Consider the following 23,261-nt stretch of genomic DNA (forward strand, 5'->3'; position numbering starts at 1 on the left):
ATGTTTTCTATTTTCTGTTTCCTATTTAAAAATATTTTCTATTTTTTGTACTTAAAAGAAGATATTGTGTTCAAATAAGTCAAACAGATTTAAGTCAATGACAGATTTTCCTTTTAAGAGAAAAGGCTGGCACTATTTCCCCCTTTTTTAACTTTTGAACATTGAGTCTTCATAACAATTATTTCAGTTGTTACAATTTAATCAGCATTGTTTTTGTTAAGCACAATGATTAATATAAATTTCACTTTAGTAAAAAAGGTAAAGAAAATAAATATTACTGGGCAAAAATTTGCGGTGATTAATTATATCCAAAATAAAAGTTTGTTTTGATCAATATATTGTGGAGAGAAAAAAAATGTGTTTTATTACTTTTTAAATGTTTAGTCTTACAACAGATTAATCAATATTTTTCTTTTGTATGATACCATATATTGACCAGGCATACTTCTTTTTTACTGTATTGCATACTTTTTAGAAGGAACTGCTGACAAGAGAGAAATAGCAGAATAAGAATAAATAGTGTGGTTGCCCTTTGTAAGAGCCATTATGTTTGTTGTAATGCTGTTTTTGACCACTGGGTGGAATGTGGGTTTGGAGGAGTATATAGGTAGACAAAGACTTAGAACAACAGGTGTGTAATTAGAGGGAAGCACAACATTTTTTGACCGTGTTTGAAAGAGCTTTATGGAGGCATTCAATGTGATTTTATGAGCATTTATATACCAGACTGTAAGTGGAAATTGTGCCATAAGAACTGTCTGTGCAAAAAATAAATCTGATAAACAGTATTTGGAGGATGATTCGTTTGTTGAGCTCTCACGCGTCAGAAACAACCCTACAACACCTCAAGTGACAAAATGGTCATTTGTGTCACTACACCCTTGCTCCAGACTGCGGTCTAATAAGAAGTGTAGACATGTGCCAAAGAGCTGGATGTGTGTAGAAGTTATGAAATGTATTAAAGATACACTTAAAGGTGCAGTAGGTGATCTGCCACAATGCTAGCCTGTTAGCATAAATCTCTGAAACACAGTCCCTCCCCTGAAAACATGAACGCGCACCTTAAAAATGACAGCGGAACCCTCTCTCATGTATTGAGCTAAAGCTAAAGCTTGTCCGGCAGCGTGCAGGAATTACACTCATTATTACACATTTCTAAGCCATACTTGCATGCTATTTATCCTCATTTTACCAATCCCCCTCCTCAACCACCTTCCTCTCCAGTCCGCTGTTCACTTTCACCGTGATCCTCTTCACTTTTGTCTGCGACTCCCCCGCTCCGCTCACTTTCATCCGCAATACCCCTCCGCCATCCACCGCACCAACCACCAATCCTGCTTCTGAAGACAATCACCTACTGCACCTTTAACTGTTCAGTTCTGGTATGAAGAGAAGGGTTGTCGAAAGAGGAAGTATGATTGGGGTACAAGAGCCAAATGACTGTAGAATGACTAATAAGTGACGATACACCAAAACTGTTAATATTAGTTGTATACAGTTGTGTATATATGCTGGAGTCAGGGAAATGTAAGTTAGTTGTGAACCTCTTGAATGTAATTCTTGTATTGCATTGGGGTAACGTAACACAGAGCATCAAATTATTCATTTGTATCTAATAAATAACAAATTTTTTTGACATTGAAGAAAACCTTCTCCTGATTTTTTCTTATTGAACACACATGGAATTGGCTCTATATTCCAACAATTTGTGTGTCCATAAATACTCTACTAATCAGAGAATACAAGACGTCATGGGTAAAAACTTTATCTTAGATTTTCAATGTTTGATGAATTAATTTGATTGGATTGTAAAGTTGTACTATGCAGGAGGAAAGTAATGATGTGTGGTGCATAACAGAAAAAAAACAAAGTAGCTCTTCAACTACAAACTACATACATAAATCAAATGGCCACTCTCAACCACTCACTGTTCGTCCATGTAGATCACACCCAATTTCTGCAGAAAACAGACCACAGGTTTCAGTTTAAGTCAGATGAGCTGCTAATGTCACCTTAAGACTGGTCTGAGATGCTAAACCAATTAAGGCATTCACAACAACAAAAAATAATTATTTAATCATGTAAAGGAGGGTGCTAAATGGTTAATGCAGTTGCTACTGATGAGATGAGTTTTAAACTAATGGTAAACATGTTAAATGGTGTTTATCATATGGTAAAGATTATTTTCCAGTTAACAGATGTCAATGAATGTTGTGTTTGTCCATATTTGACCCAACATTGAGTTAATTATCTAATAATTTTTTATAATTAGAGGCAGAAGAACATTTACATGTTAGATGACATCATGCATTCAAACAGCACATATGTGTTTGTGTGTGCGCGTTAGGAGGGGGTCAGGTTCAAGTGTGGGCGGGTTCAAACAGAGCTGTTGTTGTTTTTTTAGCAGACAGTCTCAGTAGATCAAACTGCTCACCTGAACTGATGGAGAAAATGTTTCAGATGTTTGTTTTCTTCTTTTTGTGTTGGTGCCGTCTGACTGGTAAGTTAAAAAATAAGTCAACATTTGATCCTCCAACGATAGTGCTTTTCATTTCATTATAAATATATCAGTATGTTCTTCGTCAGTACATTGTTTGTTGGTTAAAAAAAACGAATGCTAAACTACCAAGACTTGCCACTGCATCTGCACTCTAAAATGCTGGGTTGTTTTAAGCTAATGTTGGGTCAAACATGAACAACCACAACAATGTGTTAATTTTTTACTGTTAAATTTAATTTAAATGACATTTTATAACCAAAATTTTGAGTTTATATGCAATCTCACGGCTATTCATAACTTTTTGTTTGCTTTAAATGGCTAATTTATATTAATTTATATCTCATTTGTACGTTTTAGATTGATTTGCTCAACCCCCTATAAAGGAGTAGGGTCTGGGGTGGTATTTGGGTGTGCGTCTGCTTAAAATAAAAATAATAAAATCTGCACATTTTCATATGAACGCAATAACAGAAATTGGTACGAATTAGCCACTTTGATAATTTTATAAAAGTTTGTTTTAATAACTTCCCCACGAAATCATGATGGTTTGTCTATATTTGACCCAATGTTGGGCCACACCAGCCGAGCATTTGAGAGTGTAAAGCGCATGTTGTTTATCAGGTAAGCTCTCGCTTCGTACAAAAGCATCTGCATAAATGTAAATGTAAATACAGCTTATTAAAAATGCTAAGTTGATTTAACCAAATGCATGGGCCAAATATGGGTTTGTCCACATTTAACACAGCACTGGATTAAACCAACCCAGCATTTTTAATTAGCTGTATTTACATTTGGGTAAATTGTCAAGATTTTTGAGAGCGTTCAGCACATGTTGTTTTTCTGGTAATTTCTCGCTTTGTACAAAAGCATCTGCATAAATGTAAATGTAAATACAGCTTCTCACACAGCTCTAGGTTAAATCAACGCAGCATTTTTAAGAAGCTGTATTTATATTTGAGTAAACTGTCATTAAAAATATAATTTAAATTTAAAAATTACCCAAATATTGGGTTCATATTTACAACCCAGGATTTCTTCAGCGAGAAATATTTGCTGTCCTCGTGAGGAAATAAAGCTGCTAGTATTCAGATTAGGGGACTTGAATTTGCTTTAACACAACTCTTTAAACTCAAATTAGTTCTGAATAAAATTTGGGTTATGTTTTATTTTTAACTGTTTAGTTTGTGAATATTTGACCCAACGTCGAAATAAAACAACCCTACATTGTTAGTGAGCAGTGAACCAAATATACTTTTTTTTTGTTCTCTTTCCGATTGTCCTCAAATCACATTGTTACAAATGCTTTAATCTGTATACATTAAAGAGCGATGAGTTGATTTAACCCAACAATGGGTCACACATGGTTTAATCCAACCATTAGTTTAATATTAAAATGTTATTTAAATGACAATTTTAACTTTACTGTTGAGTTTGTTCCTATTTGACCCAGCATTGGGTTTAAACAACCCATTATTTCACCTCTTGATGTTCTGCAGGTGTGTCTGGTGTTGATGAAGTGAAGTCAGTGACGGAGGGAGATTCAGTCACTCTAAGCTCTGCTGTTACAAAGATACGAGAAGATGAAGACATACTGTGGAAATATGGAGCTAAATTATCTCTGATTGCTGAAATCAGTAGAGCTTCTCGAATCTTCTCCACATATGATGATGTTCTTGATGGGAGTTTCAGAGACAGACTGAAGCTGGACAATCAAACTGGATCTCTGACCATCATTAACATCACAACTGAACATGCTGGACGTTATGAACAACAGTTAAGCGGAGTAAAGTGGTCTTCAAAAACATTCAGAGTTTCTGTCTATGGTGAGTGGAGAGTTTACTAGTCCAAACATTCACATATATATGCTTCATTAAAGAAGTATCTTGGGTTTAACAAACTTTGTAACAATGTTGGTTAATGTTTTTAACTGGAAAGTTTACAATTTCTCAACTGTCACCATTGAGTGAGTTCTAGAACTTTACACTGGATTCCATTTTCGTTTCCACAGTTACGCAGCAAGCTTCAATTAGAATTTCTGTCAGTTATGTGGCAGTTACATTCTAAATTCTGTATTATCGAAAATATTATTCAAAAACCTCCAATATGCCTCTGGTTTTGTTTTAAGTAAAAGTGGCAGAAATGAAGGTTAAGTGGTTGAAAAATAGATATTTGACCCTGGAGCACAAAATCAGTCATAAGTATAGATTTTTTTGACATTGAGATTTTAACATTTCCCGGAAGCTGAATAAATATGCTTTTCATAAATTATTTTTGACGATTGAGATACTGTGCAACTATATAAGAAACTGTTTAAGAAATCTCAATCTGAGGTTCAAGTTCTTATCCATACGCATTACTAGTCATACAATTAGATTCAAGAATATCTTAAGATTTTTGTTACAAAAAAAAAAAATATATATATATATATATATATATATATTTTTTTTTTTTCCATACAATGTATTTTTGCCTTTTCACAAAAATGTGCCCGTGGTGCAACATGAGGCAATATATGTTCCAGGGTGTGGAGCTTATAATTTAATAAAAAACAAAATTATTAAAACATTATAGTTTGGATTAGAATTTAGATTTGCTCTAGATTTTTTGGTGTCAAAGTGTTTACCGTAAAATTAAGTGCAACTTTATAACTTGGTTAAGGGGCAGTTCATTCTGCTGTGGCGAACCCGTATTAATAAAGGGACTAAGCCAAAAAGAAAATGAATAAATGAATGAACTTGCTTAAGAATTGGTTTTACATTAAAACCACATAAGCATTCATACTATTCAAATCTTGTAATGTTTTTGTGGTAATCTACATTATGCCACAAATATATTCACATATTTATGTTAGTGAAATGTTTAATAATTTGTTACTATTAAACTACAAAACCGGTCATCTGTCAAATTTTTTTTTTATTAAGATTTATCCATCATCTAAACGCTAAATAGATTTAATTTCTATTGATGTATTTTTTTATGATTGTACAATATTTGGTTGAGGGACAATCTGGAATATCAGGTTTCTGAAAACTCTAAATATTGTCCAAATTAAATTCTTAGCAATGCACATAACTAAACAAAAAATAAGTTAAAACATTTATGGTAAGGAATTTGCAAAATGTCTTTATAGATGATGTAATATTTTAATAATTTTTGACATAAAAAAAAATCGTTTTGACCCATACAATGCATTTTTTTCCATTAACAAGAATAAAAAAGTGCAACTTAAGATTGAATTTGTGGTTTAGGGTCATATTTTATCTAACTTATTTTTCAAATTGTAACTTAAATGTGTTGTCTTATTGACCTTCATTCATTTTTAACTATTCAAAACAGCTTGTTCCAGCATTATTTATATTATTTTATGTCAAATGTATTGTCACAAACATAGTGGTTTGCGAAGCAAGTATTTTGACCATTTCTACTGCCATTTTATTTCTAGTCATTTATGCAAAGTGACAAATGAAACAAGTCCTAGCCATAAACCAATAAGATTATTATTTAGCTTTCAAATAATGTCTAAATATCAATATTGACAAATTAATACTTATTTAATAGTTGAGGATCACATATAAGATATTCCAATACGCACCGACATCAGAATTAAAGAGCACTTTAATCAGATACTACTTGTTATTTTTGTTAATCTGCATCGGGTGTTTTAAATATCTGAGCCAAACTTTCCATTCTTTAAAATGTGTAAATGTGAGGCTGAAAAGCGCAGTTAAATAATTAAATTTTGATTGCCACAGCATTCAACAAAATCACTAACCTCAATCTACACCTAAAAAATATATATATATTCTCTGCTTTTAGCTCTTCTGCCTGTTCCTGTCCTCAACTCTTCTCAGTGTTCATCATCACAGTATAATTGTTCAGTGCTGTGTTCAGTGGTGAATGTGAGGTCTGTGAGTCTCTCCTGGTACAAAGGAAACGGTGTATTGTCCAGCATCAGTGTGTCTGATCTCAGCATCAGTCTCTCTCTACCTCTGGAGGTGGAATATCAGGATAAAAACACCTACAGCTGTGTGATCAACAACACCATCAGCAACCAGACCACACATATGGACATCAACACACTCTGCCAGCAATGTCCAGGTATGTTTTCGTAGCCAATGTCTCAGTAACAAAATAATACATCAAGCTGGCATCCGATAAAAAGCTTTAAGATGAACAAAACGTTTCTTATATTATAATACATTTTGTGATGTTATTTTGGTGGTCAAAACGGGCATCAATGTGTGGATGTCAAGTAGACGTCAAGGTTTTGACATCAAATTGATTTGCATTTTTGACATGTTTTTTGTTGTTTTGTTGTCAAGTTGATGTTGTTTTGACAGAGTGCCCTCTACTAATAATTGGCATCAAAAACAAATCAAAACGCAATTATAGTCCTGATCTTTGACGTGTTTTTGATGCCAATGTTAGATGTCAATTTAGAGTCAGTTCAAGATCAAGGTAGTTTACATGCAATATCGGGATGCAAAACCCAGTTTAAATTTGTAATTGAAGCTTTCAGATGAACAACATATTTCTTATATCATAATACTTTTTGTGTTGTTATTTTGGTGGTAAAAAAGGCATCAATGTGTGGATGTCAAATAGACGTCAAGGTTTTGACATCAGTTTTACATCAGTGTCAATGTTATTTTGATGTTGTTTTGACATTATCGCTGGTAATAGTTGGCATCAAAAAACATGTCAAAAATTGATTACGGGATAGTCCTGTTTTGACATGTTTTTGACGCCAATGTTACAGCAGATATCACATTAATGTCGTTTTTGACATCAAAGTGCTTTACATACAATGTAGGGATGCAAAATCCAGTGCAAATTTGTAATATGGAATTTAAGCTTTTAGATTATCAAAACGGTTCTTATATACTTTTTGTGTTGTTATTTTGATGGTAAAAAGGTCATCAATGTGTGGATTTCAAATAGACATCTAATTGACATTTTGACATCAAATTGATTTGCATTTTTGTTATGTTTTGTTGTTGTTTTGTTTGACCTCAATGTCAATTAGATGTTGTTTTGACAACAAAGTGCCCGCTACTAATAATTGGCATCAAAAATCAATTACATGACTGTCCTGTAGTCGATTTGTGATGTGTTGTTTGACACCAATATTAGATGTCAATTTGATGTCATTTTGAGATCCGGAATCCACTGCAAATTTGTAATATGGAATTCAAGCTATCACATTAATAAAACTTTTTTTTAATATATTATAATACATTTGTGTTGCTATTTTGGTGGTCAAAAGAACATCAATCTGTGGATGTCAAATAGACGTCAAGGATTTTAACATCAACTCAATGCATTTTTATGTGTTTTTTTTCATTGTCAATGTCAGTTAGGATGTTGTTTTGACATCAAGGTGCCCTTTAAAAGTAACTGGCATTAAAAAAACACATAAAAAATCAATTACAGTCCTGATCTGACACATTTTTAATGCCACTGTTAGATGTCAATTAGATGTCGGTTCAAGATCAAGGTAGTTTACAAGCATTGTAGGGATGTAAAACCCAGTGTAAACTTTTAATTTGTAATTGAAGCTTTCAGATGAACAAAAACATTTCTTATATTAAAATACTTGTGTGGTGTTATTTTGGTGGTCAAAAAGGCATCAATCTGTGGATGTCAAATAGACGTCAAATAAATATATATATATATATATTTTTTAAATAAGTGTCAATGTTATTTTGATGTTGTTTTGAAATTAATGTGCCTACTGGTAATAACTGGCATCAAAAAGCAGCTCAAATATCCTGTTTTGGCTTTTTTGACGCCAATGTTAGATGACAATTTGATGTTTGTTTTCGCATCAAGGTAGTTTATATGCAATGTAGTGATGCAAATTTGCATGTAGCAGTGCAAATTTGTCATCTGGAATTGAAGCTTTGAGATGAACAAAACGTTTCTTATATTATAAAACTTTTTTGTTGTTATTTTGGTGGTCAAAAGGGCATCAATGTGTGGATGTCAAATAGACGTCAATTTTAATATAAAATTGATTTGCATTTTTGCAAAAAAAAAATAATTAACATCAGTGTCAATATCAGTTTTATGTAGTTTTGACATCGAGGTGCCTGCATGTAATAACTGGCATCAAAAAGCAAGTCAAAAATCAATTACGAGATGGTCCCTTTTTTTTTTTTTTTTTGGTGGTCATCAATGTGTGGATGTCAAATAGATGTCAAGGTTTTGACATTAAATTGATTTGCATTTTTGACATTTTCTTTTTGTTTTGTTTGACAATGTGAAGTTGATGTTGTTCTAAAAACAAAGTGCACGCTACTAATAATTGGCATCAAAAACACGTCAAAAATCAATTCCATGACTGTCCTGTAATCGATTTGTGATGTGTTTTGACACCAATATTAGATGTCAAATTGATGTTGTTTTGGGATGTTTATAATTTAGAATTAAAGTTTCAGATGAACAAGCTTTAGTATAGTATAATACTTTTTATGTTGTTATTTTGGTGATCAAATTGGTATCAATGTGTGGATATCATATAGACGTCAAGGTTTTGACATCAAATCAATGCATTTTTTTAATAGATATTTGATGCGTTTTTAATGCGTTTTTGATGCCAATGCTAAATGATGATTTGATGTTGTTTCAAGATCAATGTAGTTTACCTGCAAAATTAAGGATGCAAAACCCAGTGTAAATTGTAAATTTGTAATTGAAGCTTTCAGATGAACAAAATGTTCTTATATTATAATATTGTTGTTATTTTAGTTGTCAAATGGTCATTGATGTGCAGATGCATACCTGCCAACATCTGTTTTTTTACGGGAGTCGTTTTTCACACCCATCTCCCGCCACTCTCCTGTATTGTCATTTCTCAAGTTATTAAATCAAGGATTTGACATGAAATCGAAGTCAGTTTGGTGTCGTTTTGACATCAAGGTGCCCACTGGTAATAATTAGCATAAAAAATATGTTAAAATTGATGTAATCAATTTTAGATGTTTTCTAATGCCAATGTTAGATGTCAATTTGACATAGTTTTGACATCAATGTGGTTTACATTCAACGTAGAGACACAAAATCCAGTGCAAATTTGTAATTGAAGCTTTCAGACAAACCTTTTCTTAAATTATAATACATTTGTGTTGTTATTTTGGTGTTTAAAAGAGCATCAATGTGTGGATGTCAAATAGATGTCAAGATAAAATTGATTTGCATTTTCAATATTTTTTTTTTTTCCTTCATTGTCGATTTCTATAAGACATCAAGGTGCCCCTCAGTAATAACAGCCCACTTTGTTGATTACAGATGAGGAACAATATTTATTTTACCTGGTGCTGATTTCTGCTGCTGGATCAGTGTTGATTGTCGTTGCAGTCAGCATGTACTACGTCTGCAAGAAACAAAGAAATACAGGTCAGCAGTGCGAGCGATTCATCCGCACGAATATTTATCATTTTATTTTGAGAGACAGATCTGTAAAGACTGAAAATAATGTGATTATTAATTCATGCAGTCATGGCTCAGGAAGAAGACAGAACTCATTCAGCTTTGTGCAAACCATCAAGACGGGAAAAGGTAAGGCTGTTGCAGTCAGTTAGTGTGATTGAAGTTTGCTGATTGAAGTTGTGTGTGTAAAGTGCATCAGAAGGTCAGTGTGCAGACTCTGGCCCAACCGTCAGCTTTATCAAAAGGACAAGTAAAGTTTGCACCTCAGTGTAAATCTGGCTCTCAGACTGATTAATGATAACGACAAAATCTCGATTTTTTTTTTATGTATATAATGATTTTGTATATAATTATATTGCACTTTTACCACTAACACTAATAAACAAACAATGAAAAATCAGTATACATTAAAGAGTTAGCTGGTTATCCACTGTTTTTTTTTTTTTTGTGTTTGTTGTACACATTTAAAATTTGTTAATCAACTCTCTCAGTAAAACTTTAATTGGTGACTAAAGTTGTCCTGCATTACTTTTATCTCCACTCCCGCCTATAGTATTTATTCTGAATGACTATAGTGTTTCATATGGGTTCACTTTAGTCCTATGATGGGAAAGTCAGTTGTTAACAGCGGTTGTGCTGAAGTCTGGTGTGAAGCAAACTGCATCTGCGGTTGATGATTTGATGAAGATGCACAGTGTCATGAAGCTTAAATGCCGTTATTTGCTTTGTAGACGAGCTGCTGCAAGGAGCTTTGTGTTGCTTTTGTGCAAAATGTTAACCATCCTCAGCTTAGAGACTGACGTCAGCATCTGTTCTGCGACATTTCAAAGAGCCTATAAGACAGAAACAAATGTTGATCAGATTAATGTTGTCATTAATTTTCAGTATTTTATTTTTTCTTGATCATGTTTGTGCTTTTGTTTCTTACAGAAATCTCAGACGGAGGCCGTGTATGAAAACGTCCGCAAGAAAAGAAATCAGAAACTGCAGGCTGCAGACTAAAACAATAATACCAAGCTGCTCTTTCGTTTGCAACTAAAATGTTCAGCTTTTTATGTTATGACATGTGAAATTAAATAGCATTTTATTGTTGAATATTGACAATTTAGGGCATTTTTCAATTTGTATTATTTATTATGCTTTGCTGGAACCACCTAGTTTACTTTTATTTTGGAGTGCAGATTGCATAAGTTTTATTTATATATTTTTAAACGTATATGTAAACATAACTATTATTAATTATTTAAAATTAAATAATATTAATTATTATAAGTTATACTAAATGTGTATATATATAAACTTTTTTTAACTACTTTACCAAGTGTATATAATTTATAGGTTATCAGAATTCGGTACATACATTCAGTATTACCTTTGCTTGAAATTACCTGATCTAATCCCGTTTACAGTATATGACGTAAGTTTGCTCCCGAGCAGGTTTAACCTTCCAGGACTGTTGCTATGTGTTACGTCCCTAACTTAAATATGACTTGTGACCCAAATATACCTAACATAAATAAACAACGGCCAAAGTGCTCCAGCTAAATTATTTGTTAACATAACCAGCAAAACAATCCAAATTGACAAGAGATGGGGAGCCCAACAACTTAATAAAGAACAACCAAACAAACCTAAGGCAGGTTGGAGCTCCCCACACCAAACAAACATCAAATGGAAAGCATAAAGGAGAACACAACAATAAAGCCGTCAAAAACTGGTGGCGTGGAGGAATCGAGAGAAGTCCGCTTCCGTCTGGTTTAAAGGCCTGATGCCACCAAATCAACCAATAGAAAACTGAAAAGGGAAAAAGACAAACAAGATCACTTGAACATAATCATTAAGGGGAGGAGTGAATGCCACACGCAACACTATGACAACAACTCTCGGATCAGTCTTGAAGAACAAAACGATCCTGGATTGTGTCAAATCGTCAATAACCACTTTTACACAGTGATACCGGTAAATATCCGGAAAATTTCCAGAACGACTTTACCAGTTAATTCAAAAAAGTGCTGTTCACACAGGTGAGGATGTTATGGAGTTTTCCCGGAAAAGACCATTCACACATCTATTCCAAAATAACGGTAAATTTTGACGTCATTAACCTGAAATGAGCTATAAATGGCTGCGCTTGTATTTGTAAACATTTGACTACATCACAAACTCTGTGGATGGATCAGTATTGTGAACAGCTTCGATGAAAACATATGAAGGAACACTTTCGCATGTCAAGATATGTGTGTGTTGGCGCTCCTTCACGTGCATACACGACGCGTCAAGCTTCTGAAGGAAGCAGAGCTTAAAGGTAAACAAACAACAGCTTATTATAAGCATCTTTCAAAAAACAATTTACACTGTAAAAACATAGAAATGTTATCTGACAAACATCTAGCAGCTAAATGTGTCTGGGAAAATATTCAAAGGCTTTTATCTTTATAAAACAGGCCCTTGTGATCACAGAGATGCTCTAAATCACTTTCAAGGACCATTTTGTTTACTATTCATGGTAATGTCTATAAACACATCTTCCCTTGAAGTTGTCGTGAAATTATAAATCAACCATGTTTACTTTGATCACATCCTAGTATTGTGATGAATAATTAAACCATGAAGTGAAAAAAGGAAAAAAAGAAAAAAAGTGTAAACAAAATCAGACTTTGTTTTTTTAAAAATACTTTTTTTAAAGTGCTTTGTATCTTTGTATTTCTACTTAACTACTGTTTTGACAGTAATTTTACTTGTTATTGTGTTACAAATGTAAAATTAAGTACTTTTATTTGAGTTCATACTTTAATATTTACTGTCAATAAACAGCTCTAATATAATTTGAAATCAAAAACAGCATCCTGCAGTGATGATCACATATCTGCTTGAATAATGGGAATATCATTTTTATATATTAACTTTTAAAGTCTGCAAAAAAGCTATTTTCTATCTTCCGCCACTAGTTGGCGCTTCAGCAGGGAGTTTAGTACACTCTCAGAAATAAAGGTATGTGAGCCGTTTGTACTTAAAAGGGTACATATTGGTACCTCAAAAGTATATATTAGTACCTAAAAATCAAGAGGAACACTTTTGTACTTTTTTTAGGTACTAATATGTACCTTTGATATATTAATATGGACGTTTTTAGTTATAAATTTGTACCTTTTGAAAAGGAACCACCCCAGTGACGGCTTGCATACCTTTATTTCTGAGAGTGTAGAGATACTGTACAGTATGCCTACTTTATACTTTTAGTCAATCACACAATGACATTAATTTTCACAACAATCACTTGAGCAATCAAGCTAGAAATCATCAGTAACCATGTTGATTTCTCACCTATTTCTCTTCATTCAACACAGAGTTTTAGATTATGTTCGGAGGTTCATTGTTTTCCAACAGCAGTGCTGGCAATTTCAGATTTCAGATTGGCCTTTATTAACTAGCATTCCTTTTTCAAACACATGAGATATAATATCATAGACAGTGTTTTAAAAGGGCAGATCTCAATGTCACTGTACAATGCTAAAAGCAAACTTTCCACAGCACTGGTCAGTTTCTCCACAGGTTTTCACACTCTATCTTTCTCTGTCGCCTGTTTGTGTGCAGAAAAGCAGAAGCTGCAGCTTTTTTTTTTTTTTTTTACTCTAAGCTCCTCAGTCAGAGTTTCAGTTTAATCATATACTGGTGTCCATTTCTTAAATGTATCAAACCACAGTGTAATTATAGTTAAAATGTCTCCACACGAACACTTGTCTCTCGTCTTGTCTTTATGGTTCAGTTCACAAGAACATTACTCCTCTAGCACATTCACCATTCACTTTATCCTTTCTCAATGATGCTGATGAGCCACAATATTATCCAATCCAATCACAAATAGCAAATATTATTGATCATCTCCTCACAAGCACACATCATATTCAAGTTTAAGTTCATTTATTTATAAAGCACATTTAAAAACAGCCACAAGACTGACCAAATTGCTGTACATAACACAGAGTAACATTCAGTATGAAGATAATAAAAAGGAGTAAGTTCACAGTACTCATATAGATTAGTTTTGTTTTTTGTTTTAGTCACACTTTAGTTAATTAATGCATTTACTAAAGAACAAACAATAAACTGTACATTTACTACTGTATTTGTTTATGTTAGTTAACGTTAGTTCATGAAAATACAGTAGTTCATTGTAAGTTCATGTTAACTCATGATGCATTAACTAATGTTAACAAGCATAGACTTGGATGTTAATAATGCATTAGTAAATGTTCAATTATGATTAATAAATGCTGTACATGTGTTGTTCATGATTAGTTCATGTTAGTAAATGTATTAACTAATGGACCTTATTGTAAAGTGTTACCTTTGTTTTTAACTCAAATGGTTTGTAGCAATCGGGTTCCTCAAAAGGTTTGAGTTGCCTTAACTTAGTTTTACAGTTCTCAGTTGGTTTGAGTTCTCTTTATTTATAGTGTTTTACTGAGCTCAAATTGCTTCAATTACTCAAATGGATTAAGTTCACAGTACTCATTAGGATTAGTTTTTTTAATGTAAATGGTTTGTTGCAATCAGTTTCCTCAAACGGTTTGAGTTACCTTAACTTATTGGGTTTTACAGTGTAGAGATGTGTTGTCTGTAAACTAGTAGATGTTTAAATGGCACAATCTGAAAATATTCTGACTGATGCACTATATAAAAATGAGTATAAATCATGAGTGTATACAGGAATCAGAGAGTGAAATTTAATACCTTTTAAGACCTTTTTTAAGACTTTTTGCATACATTTATAACCACTTTTCAACCAGAAACACTGGCGAGACTGTACTGAATAAAAATCTAGTAAATCTAGCCAATTTAGCAGGTTGGTGCCTATAGAACTGCAGAAATATTGGTGTTGTTTTGATTACTGCAATTAACAAAGCAGCATAATGTCAAATCTATAGATTTCATTTCACAGCATCCTGATATTCACAGATTTATTCAGGCAAACTTTAACTACAACCATACATTGCATAAATACAAATAATATAAAATTTAATACCTTTCAAAATAGCTTTTAAGACTTTAAGCACCTTAAATTTCTCTACATTGATTCATCAATTTTTAATACTCTTTAAGACTCCGCGGACATCCTGTAAATGAGATCTGAATAATGTCATTGTTCAGTTTTAAAGTGAACGTTCCACAGCAAGGGACAGTTTCTACTCTGGTTTTCACACTTTATCTCTCTCACACATGCTGAAAATCGGAAGTAACTGCAGATCTTTCGACATTTTTAGCTATGCAGTTCTGTGAAGCACTGACCTCAGTGGTTTTTTATTTAGCAGAACACCATTAAAATTCAGTGTTTACATTTTTTTTTTCATCCACTCTTTACCGTTTAACGGATTAACACTTTTAAGTGCTCTTTTGCTGAGGCATTGACGACCCAAACCATTATGAACAGTCACAAGTAAAGCAAATATCACCATGTCACAAGGCCGTATATGCAAGCACACACAAACAGGCATACATACGTGTTGTGCTTTGCCAGCAGTTTAAAATTTTTTGAAAGTATTTGTGGTTGAGTTTGAGTTATTTAGTAGTTGCTGCTTTATCATGGCACGCTTTTACAACACAGTATTTTCCATTGAAAACTCAACTGAGAGAAAAAACAAAATAAAGAACTTCCAGAGAAACACAGATGATTGATTTATTAATTTATTTTGAAACTAATAGGCTTACACTGTGGATGCCAGCTTGTAGAAATTCAATTGGCAGGCTAACTCACAGCACATTATGAGTATTCTGGTTTAACACTTGTTATGGTGGATTGTGGGATTGATTGAATGCACTTCTGAACATAGACAAAGGTTTCAGACACCACCACAAATGGCTGCTCCTTTGTTTCTAATTGACCAACTGGTACAATTAATCAGAGACCAGTCAGGCATGCCATGAAGAACGGTCAACATTTGCATTACGCACCAGTGTTGGGGAAAGTTAATTTAGAAAGTAATGCATTAAAGTATTGTTATTCTACAAAACAAGTAACTAGTTGCTTTACATAACGTTACTAGCGTGGAAAGTAACTTGTCACATTACTTTTCAGTTACTTTTTTCATACCTGCCTGAGGCTTGATCTCTTTCCGAACTTACAGGCTATTTTCCTTTTTTTTAAATAGAGGAGCTCTGCATTTAACAACACACTGTATAACCTAAATTCCTAACCAAACCTTCAAAACAAATTGAATATTGTTACCTTCTAAGAACTTCCTGACGTGTCAAATATACAGATTAATGAAAGTTGAAAGCAATGTGTTTGCTACTATCAGTGTTGCCACTAATTGTTTTAATAATTCAGTGTTGCCGCTGACTAATTCCAGCCCAAATACTATCCGAACCCCGCCAAAATGGAAAAACAACCACACAGAAATCCGAATGCTATCATAAGCGGTTCTAAAGTTGAGGACGGAGGGGATGGCATCTCTTTGGGAGATCATAACCGGTTTAACCCCGGGGGGCAGAGTTGATTTGGTTCTGTAGAGATGAACGAAAGCAGGTAAAGTCGCCGTAGCAAAACCACACAATCAAATTCAAAACCGCCCAATTGGTTGGCGCAAAAGCCTAGTGGTTAGCACGTCGACATATGGTGCAGTAGCATGTCAGGGCGTCCCGTGTTCGATTCCTGGCTCGAGGACATTTCCCTATTAAACTATTTTTTTTAAAAGTGAAGTAAGCTAAAAAAGTAACTCAAATATTACCACTTAATTTTAAGTAATATTATGATGTAATTTGTAATGCATTACCCCCAACACTGCTACCCAATATGCAAAAAATAAAATAAATTCCTCCTGAAATGCAAACCTGAGATGTGCAAACCTGGTGGCCAACTACAAGAAATACCTGACCTCTGGGATTAAACTAATGATCTGAAGTTTTGCAAAGGGGTCAAATACTTATTTCACTCATTAAAATGCATATCAGTTTATAACTTTTTTTATAGCAGTTTTTCAGGATTTTTTGTAGCTATTCTGTCTCTCACAGATGAAATAAACCTACCATTACAATTATACACTGATCATTTCTTTGTCAGTGAGCAAACATACAAAAATCAGCAGGGGATCCAATAAGCTTTCCTCCAGACATGGCTATTTATATATTGTTTTAGATATATTATGTTATATTTTACTATAGTATATAAGAAATTCCAGTGTTATGGATGTGCCATTAGCAGTAAAAACCTAAAACATAAATTCACATAGAAAGTGTATGTTGACATTATATTAAAACATCTGTTTATATTTTCCAGAACCACTCACCGTACAGTTAAAGAATCAGAAAAATATCAATCTGTAAACATGTTTTGTATTTTAAATAAGGAAAATAAACATGCGTTATGAATGTGACCAAAAAAGTCTGTGAATTAAACTGCACAACCCAAAAGATAATAATGTTAACCAAAAGGATACGAGTTGACACTATAGAAGAAACATGATTGAGTTTATTTTATTTAATATTTCTGCATTTAAGAGGTAAAAGCTTGGTTATGGATGTGACATCCTTTCTCTTATGGATGTGGCCGTTTTTGTCATTCATGTGACTTTGGTAAATCCAATAAAATTGTTTGAAAAAATTGACAGACATTTCAGTATTTCTAAAGTACTTGCTTACACAAAAAACGTAGAAACGGTTTCTGTATTTCCGTGAAAACTTCTATATATTTCTTTAAATAAATAAAAAATTATCCCCTACCTCTATAATTCTTCGATAGGGATGTAACGGTATCAGAATTTCACGGTACGATAATACCTCGGTATAAATGGCACGGCAGGGTATTTATTGAATAATTTACAGGAAAAACAAAACTAATGAAAAGACTCGGAAAAAGTGCCAAAAGTGTTTATTTACCTTAGCACTGAACATATCAGTGACATACAAATTAGCCATCTATCTGTAAGTTTCAAAACAGGAACTTCAATTTTTTAATTTTAACAACAAAAAACTATTAAACCATATAAAAAAATAAAGTTTCAATTTAGTATTGTTAAAACTCATCACATTCAACATTTAATCACTCACTCACATAGATAGAGATGGGTTTTTAAGGAAAATTATCATATAACTATAATCTGGTAAAAGCTGGGATCTCTGGGCATGTCCCCTGCAACAGAAAAAAACCCCTCATTTGGGACTGAGGTTTCTGGGACAGAGAGATATGATTTAGCCAAGGTTGACAGCAGTGGGTAACATTGTGCATTGTCTTTCCACCACTTGAGAGGACAAGCCATGAGTGAGATAGAGGTCTCTTTGCGGTACAAGTCAATGTCTGCATCAATCTGAACAGTGTGCTGTGTTCTGCAGTCCCCATGACTGTTTTTAGTCCCCAACTTATATTTCACCACAGTCTGGCAGTGCCTGCATACTGTTTTTTTTATTTGTCTGTCACCTTTTCTCCTTTTTCGTATCTTTTTAGAAAGAAACCGAAATGCTTCCACACATCCGATTTAAAACCCGCTTTAGGTTCGATCATTTCCAGCTCTTTTTCTTCCCCGCTACTAGCAACACACTCCATTTCCGCATTACTGGATCTGTAGTAACAACAGACCGCAAAGGAGGATGGCCACGCCTGGGCTGATGGGAGTTGTAGTTCCCGCTACCTCCCGGTGGTTTCATTCGCCTAAGCAAACTTTTCTCAGAAATATAGTTTTATTGAGTCATGCGCCTACGGTAATATTGAAAAAAATAACTATTGCGGTATGACAGTATTTACAATATTGTTACATCCCTATTCTTTGATGAATGACTCCAAATCAATAACCCATGCAGAAGCAACAGATTTCTGACATGCTCCTAATAGTTTCTGAATACATTTAAAAGAGTTTTGATGTCGATCTATGGACACGCAGAAAACACACTGAAGGAAAATGTATATTTAACGTAATTTGTGTGGCATGTACGGTACATGATGATCTTCAATACTGAGTAAAACTGAGAGATTAATGGAGTGAAATAGTTCTAATTACAAACAGTCTTGCTGGATGCAGCTTATAACTTACAAAGTTGCAAAAAAAGCTATAGAGAAACATACAGTCCATGACATTACAAAGCCCAAAGGGAAAAGACACTAAACAATTTGGCACAAGATAACACAAAGAGAGAATAATATGTAAAACGTAAAAAGTAAAATAAGTGAGCATGTTAAAATTGCCTTCACATAACTTTAAATGAAAATGGATTTCATAATCTATGCATTATATAATTGTTTGGTCATTGATAAGCATCTCTACCTTTCTGAGCATGCGATTAATCAGTGTTTGATACTGATGTTTGGCCTCTCCTCTTCAGATGAAGACTTCTGGTTCTGATGTCATATATAAGCACAGCAACAGTAGCCACGCCCACCTGTGCAGCGAGGACCAATCGGATAACAGCTTCAATACCAAAGCAGTAAATATAACCTGAAGACAGAAAGAGAATAATTACGTATTCAGTGTTTAAATGAACTACTGCCATTCTGCTCACTGCTGTACCTGAACATGGCTGACAGTGTGTGTTGATGTCCAGATGAGTGGTCTGGTTGCTGATGGTGTTGTTGATCACACAGCTGTAGGTGTTGTTATCCTGATATTCCACCTCCAGAGGTAGAGAGAGACTGATGCTGAGATCAGACACACTGATGCTGGACAATACACTTTTTCCTTTGTACCAGGAGAGACTCACAGCGCTCACATTCACCACTGAACACACCACTGAACAGTTCTGGGATGAAGATAAGGAGGAAGAACATTGAGAAGAGTTGAAGAGGACATCAGGAACAGGCAGACGACCTGTGTGACATAATATAATATGATGACATAATATCCTAGCTATAATATCTGCAAGATATTTTTATATTTACAATTAAATTTAGGTTAATTAATTACTGTATTAAATGATCAAGCTGACTTTATAGATTTATTTCATGATTCCATAGCACAATATTATAATTACGAGAGTGTTTGATGTCACAAGATTTAAATGAAACATTGCAAGTAATACTTTACTCACCATATACAGTACAGTTGAATGTGAAGAGTGGGTTGCCATGCTCGCTGATCACATTATAAAGTCCAGAGTCTGTGCTTCTGCTGTTTGTGATGGTCAGAGATCCAGTCTGATGGTCCAGCTTCAGTCGCCCTTTGAATCTCCCGTCAGCAGCCGTGTCAAAGAATTTGCTCGTATTATTCTTTGTGAAGAGTTTAGCTATGAGAGTATAACCATTTCCAAACCGCCACTCGATCTCATTATTTCTCTCTTCTTCTGTAACACTGATGTGTAGAGAGACCGAATCGCCTTCAGTCACCAACACAGGCTTCACTTCAACACCAAACACACCTGATAAACACACACAAACTGTTACTCAGCCAAAGACTTGCATCTGTACTTCTTTTGAAACAGTTATATACAGTTTTTATATGTCTGAAAAAAATGAATGCAACATGAGCACAAATGAATGAGTGAATACTACATTAGAATACTACATTAGTCTGCGAATAAGTTTAATAGTGCATGTTAAATAAATGATGTAAATAATAACCTAATAATGAAACTTACCAGCCAAACTCCATGAGCACAAACAGAAGAAAATAAACACGTCTAACATCTTTTGTTGGTTTAGAAATTAACTGAAGGGTTTAAGAATTGTGTGACCTTTTTACAATTAAGAAGTAAACACAGCAGAATTATGCCGGATCTTTCTAAATGAACTAGAGGAGCTGGAGAGCAGAGTGCTGCTGGTCTGTAAGTGGTTTAGTGAAGCTCTGCAGTCAGTGATAACAAACTCTTCTAGTGGGCGTCACCATTCTGAGACTCTGGGTCCTATCATACACCCAGCACAATACACCGCAAGATGTGTTTGGCGTATTTGTTGCTATTTTCAGACCAGTGCAACTGTCATTTTCACATTTTGCACCACATAGTTAAGTAGCAAAAACATTGTCTGAAAAGGAGGCGTGTTAAGGCGCATTGCTGGTGCGCTGCTATTTTGAAGAACTGAAATAGAACACGCCATTGACCAAAAAAAAGATGGTCTAAAGTCCAGCACAGAGCATATTAGTTATGCGCTTTTGCCAGTCCAAATGCTTACACATTGCTTAATACACACAGAATGTACAGTAATACACAAATATCTTCATATGGAAAAAAAAATTATGATTAAAATGTTACAAAAATTATTATTTTCTGCATAAATATAAAACCACTGCATATTCAGTTTTTCCATTTACAAAGCCCGCCGTGTACCAAATGCACCATGGTGCGACAACTGACTCTTAAAAGGAATGGGAGACGAGTCTCTCTAATGCACGTTATGCTCAAAACACACCCATAACTCATTAAGAGAATAAGCACAACCCTGTTAGACCATGTGCCGCGGTGCAGAGCATATTCTGTCCTTAAAATAGCAAAAGTAGATTCGGACACATCTTTAATGCTTTTGCACCATGTGCTTTAGACTTTGCACTTAGTTCGTTACAATAAAGCCCTATGCCTAAAACTAGACTGTTTCTCTTATTGACAAAAGCAAAGAGAAAACAAACTCTATGGGCAGGATTTAAATATAGATAATTTACATTTCCCAGAGTATAAATGGTAGATTTGATCTGATATCTCTCATATAAATGCAGACGATCACCCAATGAGGTAATGAACACTTAGCTGAGAACTCAATTTATGGTAGAATCAGTAGAAACACCAGCATCTGGAGATCTAGGTGCACATGAGAATTTCACCCACAGTGCCTTAATCATTTTAATAATCTACATATAATTAAAGGTTGTATGAGTAAATAATTACTATATTGCCAAATGTTTTGGGACACCCCTCCAATTTAATGAATTCAGGCAACCAGTCACTTCCATTGCCACATATACAATCAAGCACTTATAAGACCCAAATACACTGTAAAAAAACAAAAAATTGTTTTACTTTTAATCATCAGCTTTTTTCATTATTATATTATGGATGTTGATCTCAGCTCTGTCGATTTTTGATGGTAAAAAATCAACTTTACAGTTTAACAAAGTCACTTTAATTGACATTTTAGTAGTTTGAAATAATTGAATGTATAATTAATATGTAGAAAGTTTGTAAAATAACAGAAAATGTAACAGCAGTTTGTTTTATATATATATATATATATATATATATATATATATATATATATATATATATATATATATATATATATATATATATATATATATATATATATATGGGGGTGTATGCATTTTTTCCTCAAAAATAAAATAAAATAAACAAACAGATCTCCATTGCTACTCCTATTCATATACTATATATCATAATCTGACTGCCGATATGGTCAATAAAGCTTTCAGGAGTCTCCAGTTGTATTTCATATATTGTTTTTAGCGCCCCCTGGAGGAAAAATGGACCACATTTAAAGGGGACTTATTATGCCCATCTTTTTACAAAATCTAAAATAAGTCACTGATGTCCTGCTGCTGGTATCCAGAAATGATCAGATGTGCTCTATAATTAGAAAACACATCTGTTTAGCTGTGCCTTTACTGAATGAGCGCTGTGCGGAGTCTGACAGATTGCACTATTATGTTTTTTGTTTTTTTCATTTCATTGCAGCACATTTTAATCAGTTTTTAATAATTTATATCCATTGTGATTCTTGTTTCTTTTATTCTTGTTTAAGTAAAGCACTTTGAATTACCATTGTGCATGTAATGTGCTATATAAATAAACTTGCCAATTCAAACAAGACAAAAAAAAAAGTATATCAGTAAAAAAAAATGAATGATGAAACTGAACTGAAAATGTCCAGAGTCAACAGAGACTCCCGTGTTCATTTGTGCATCCTAAAACTCCACATTCATGATGCCTCTTACTCGTTGACATTACCTTCAGCAGGTACAGTATGAAAACTCTTATGGCAGATGGCTGCTTATGCTAATGAGGGAGAGATTTTCACTAATGGACAGGGCTTTCCCCTTCTGATGACAGGCACACACAGGGAAAAGGTCAACCACAGTGTTTCTACAGACAGTTTTTATCAAGTGTGATTATAAAAAATAGAATTCCTTAATTTTTGACATTAGAAGCTGGTTATATTTACACCCTGCTGCTATGCAACTGTGCTTAAACCCCTTATAAAAGGGATTTTTGCATGATAGGTTCCCTTTAAAGCTTTACATTATATATAAAATAGTCTCAAACTCAATTCATGAAGAGACACAGCTTTGCAGAGCTTAGGTCCAACCAGCTCCAACTCTTTCATTCATTTTCTTGTCGGCTAAGTCCCTTTATCAATCCGGGGTCGCCACAGCGGAATGAACCGCCAACCCACCCAGCAAGT

At 33.9% G+C, this 23,261-nt stretch overlaps 2 protein-coding genes across 4 annotated transcripts; one reads left to right on the top strand and one right to left on the bottom strand.

Annotated features, from left to right (window-relative positions):
- Window positions 1-2,359: 2,359 nt before the first annotated feature.
- LOC100535756 (uncharacterized) lies at window positions 2,360-11,038 on the top strand. 2 transcript variants are annotated; one of them, XM_003200987.6, is made up of 6 exons: window positions 2,360-2,500; window positions 3,997-4,323; window positions 6,317-6,598; window positions 9,791-9,898; window positions 9,999-10,060; window positions 10,862-11,031. In XM_003200987.6, the coding sequence occupies exons 1-6, from the start codon at window positions 2,443-2,445 to the stop codon at window positions 10,931-10,933; spliced, it is 909 nt and encodes a 302-aa protein (XP_003201035.4). In that variant the 5' UTR covers window positions 2,360-2,442; the 3' UTR covers window positions 10,934-11,031. The 2 variants fall into 2 exon arrangements, with proteins under 2 accessions (XP_003201035.4, XP_073793320.1); XM_073937219.1 differs by having other exon boundaries at window positions 9,791-10,060; window positions 10,862-11,038.
- LOC100329398 (SLAM family member 5) lies at window positions 9,725-20,708 on the bottom strand. 2 transcript variants are annotated; one of them, XM_073937220.1, is made up of 5 exons: window positions 20,492-20,708; window positions 19,946-20,272; window positions 19,429-19,725; window positions 19,186-19,356; window positions 9,725-9,875 (listed from the first exon to the last, which is right to left on the bottom strand). In XM_073937220.1, exons 1-4 carry the CDS (start codon window positions 20,538-20,540, stop codon window positions 19,202-19,204), a joined length of 828 nt encoding a protein of 275 aa, XP_073793321.1. In that variant the 5' UTR covers window positions 20,541-20,708; the 3' UTR covers window positions 9,725-9,875; window positions 19,186-19,201. The 2 variants fall into 2 exon arrangements, with proteins under 2 accessions (XP_073793321.1, XP_068072520.1); XM_068216419.2 differs by lacking the exon at window positions 9,725-9,875 and having other exon boundaries at window positions 13,561-19,356.
- Window positions 20,709-23,261: the final 2,553 nt, after the last annotated feature.

The sequence above is a fragment of the Danio rerio genome, chromosome 22 (genome assembly GCF_049306965.1).
Source record: "Danio rerio strain Tuebingen ecotype United States chromosome 22, GRCz12tu, whole genome shotgun sequence".
In the NCBI taxonomy this organism is placed as follows: domain Eukaryota; kingdom Metazoa; phylum Chordata; class Actinopteri; order Cypriniformes; family Danionidae; genus Danio; species Danio rerio.

Excerpts from the sequence above, each read along its gene's own strand:
- LOC100535756 (XM_073937219.1), top strand. The coding sequence starts at position 2,443 with ATGGAGAAAATGTTTCAGATGTTTGTTTTCTTCTTTTTGTGTTGGTGC. Across the intron at positions 6,599-9,790 it reads ACTCTGCCAGCAATGTCCAG|ATGAGGAACAATATTTATTT; the intron begins GTATGTTTTCGT and ends TGTTGATTACAG. Across the intron at positions 10,061-10,861 it reads AACCATCAAGACGGGAAAAG|AAATCTCAGACGGAGGCCGT; the intron begins GTAAGGCTGTTG and ends TGTTTCTTACAG.
- LOC100329398 (XM_073937220.1), bottom strand. The coding sequence starts at position 20,540 with ATGTTAGACGTGTTTATTTTCTTCTGTTTGTGCTCATGGAGTTTGGCT. Across the intron at positions 20,273-20,491 it reads GTGCTCATGGAGTTTGGCTG|GTGTGTTTGGTGTTGAAGTG; the intron begins GTAAGTTTCATT and ends TGTGTTTATCAG. Across the intron at positions 19,726-19,945 it reads ATTCAACTGTACTGTATATG|GTCGTCTGCCTGTTCCTGAT; the intron begins GTGAGTAAAGTA and ends TATGTCACACAG.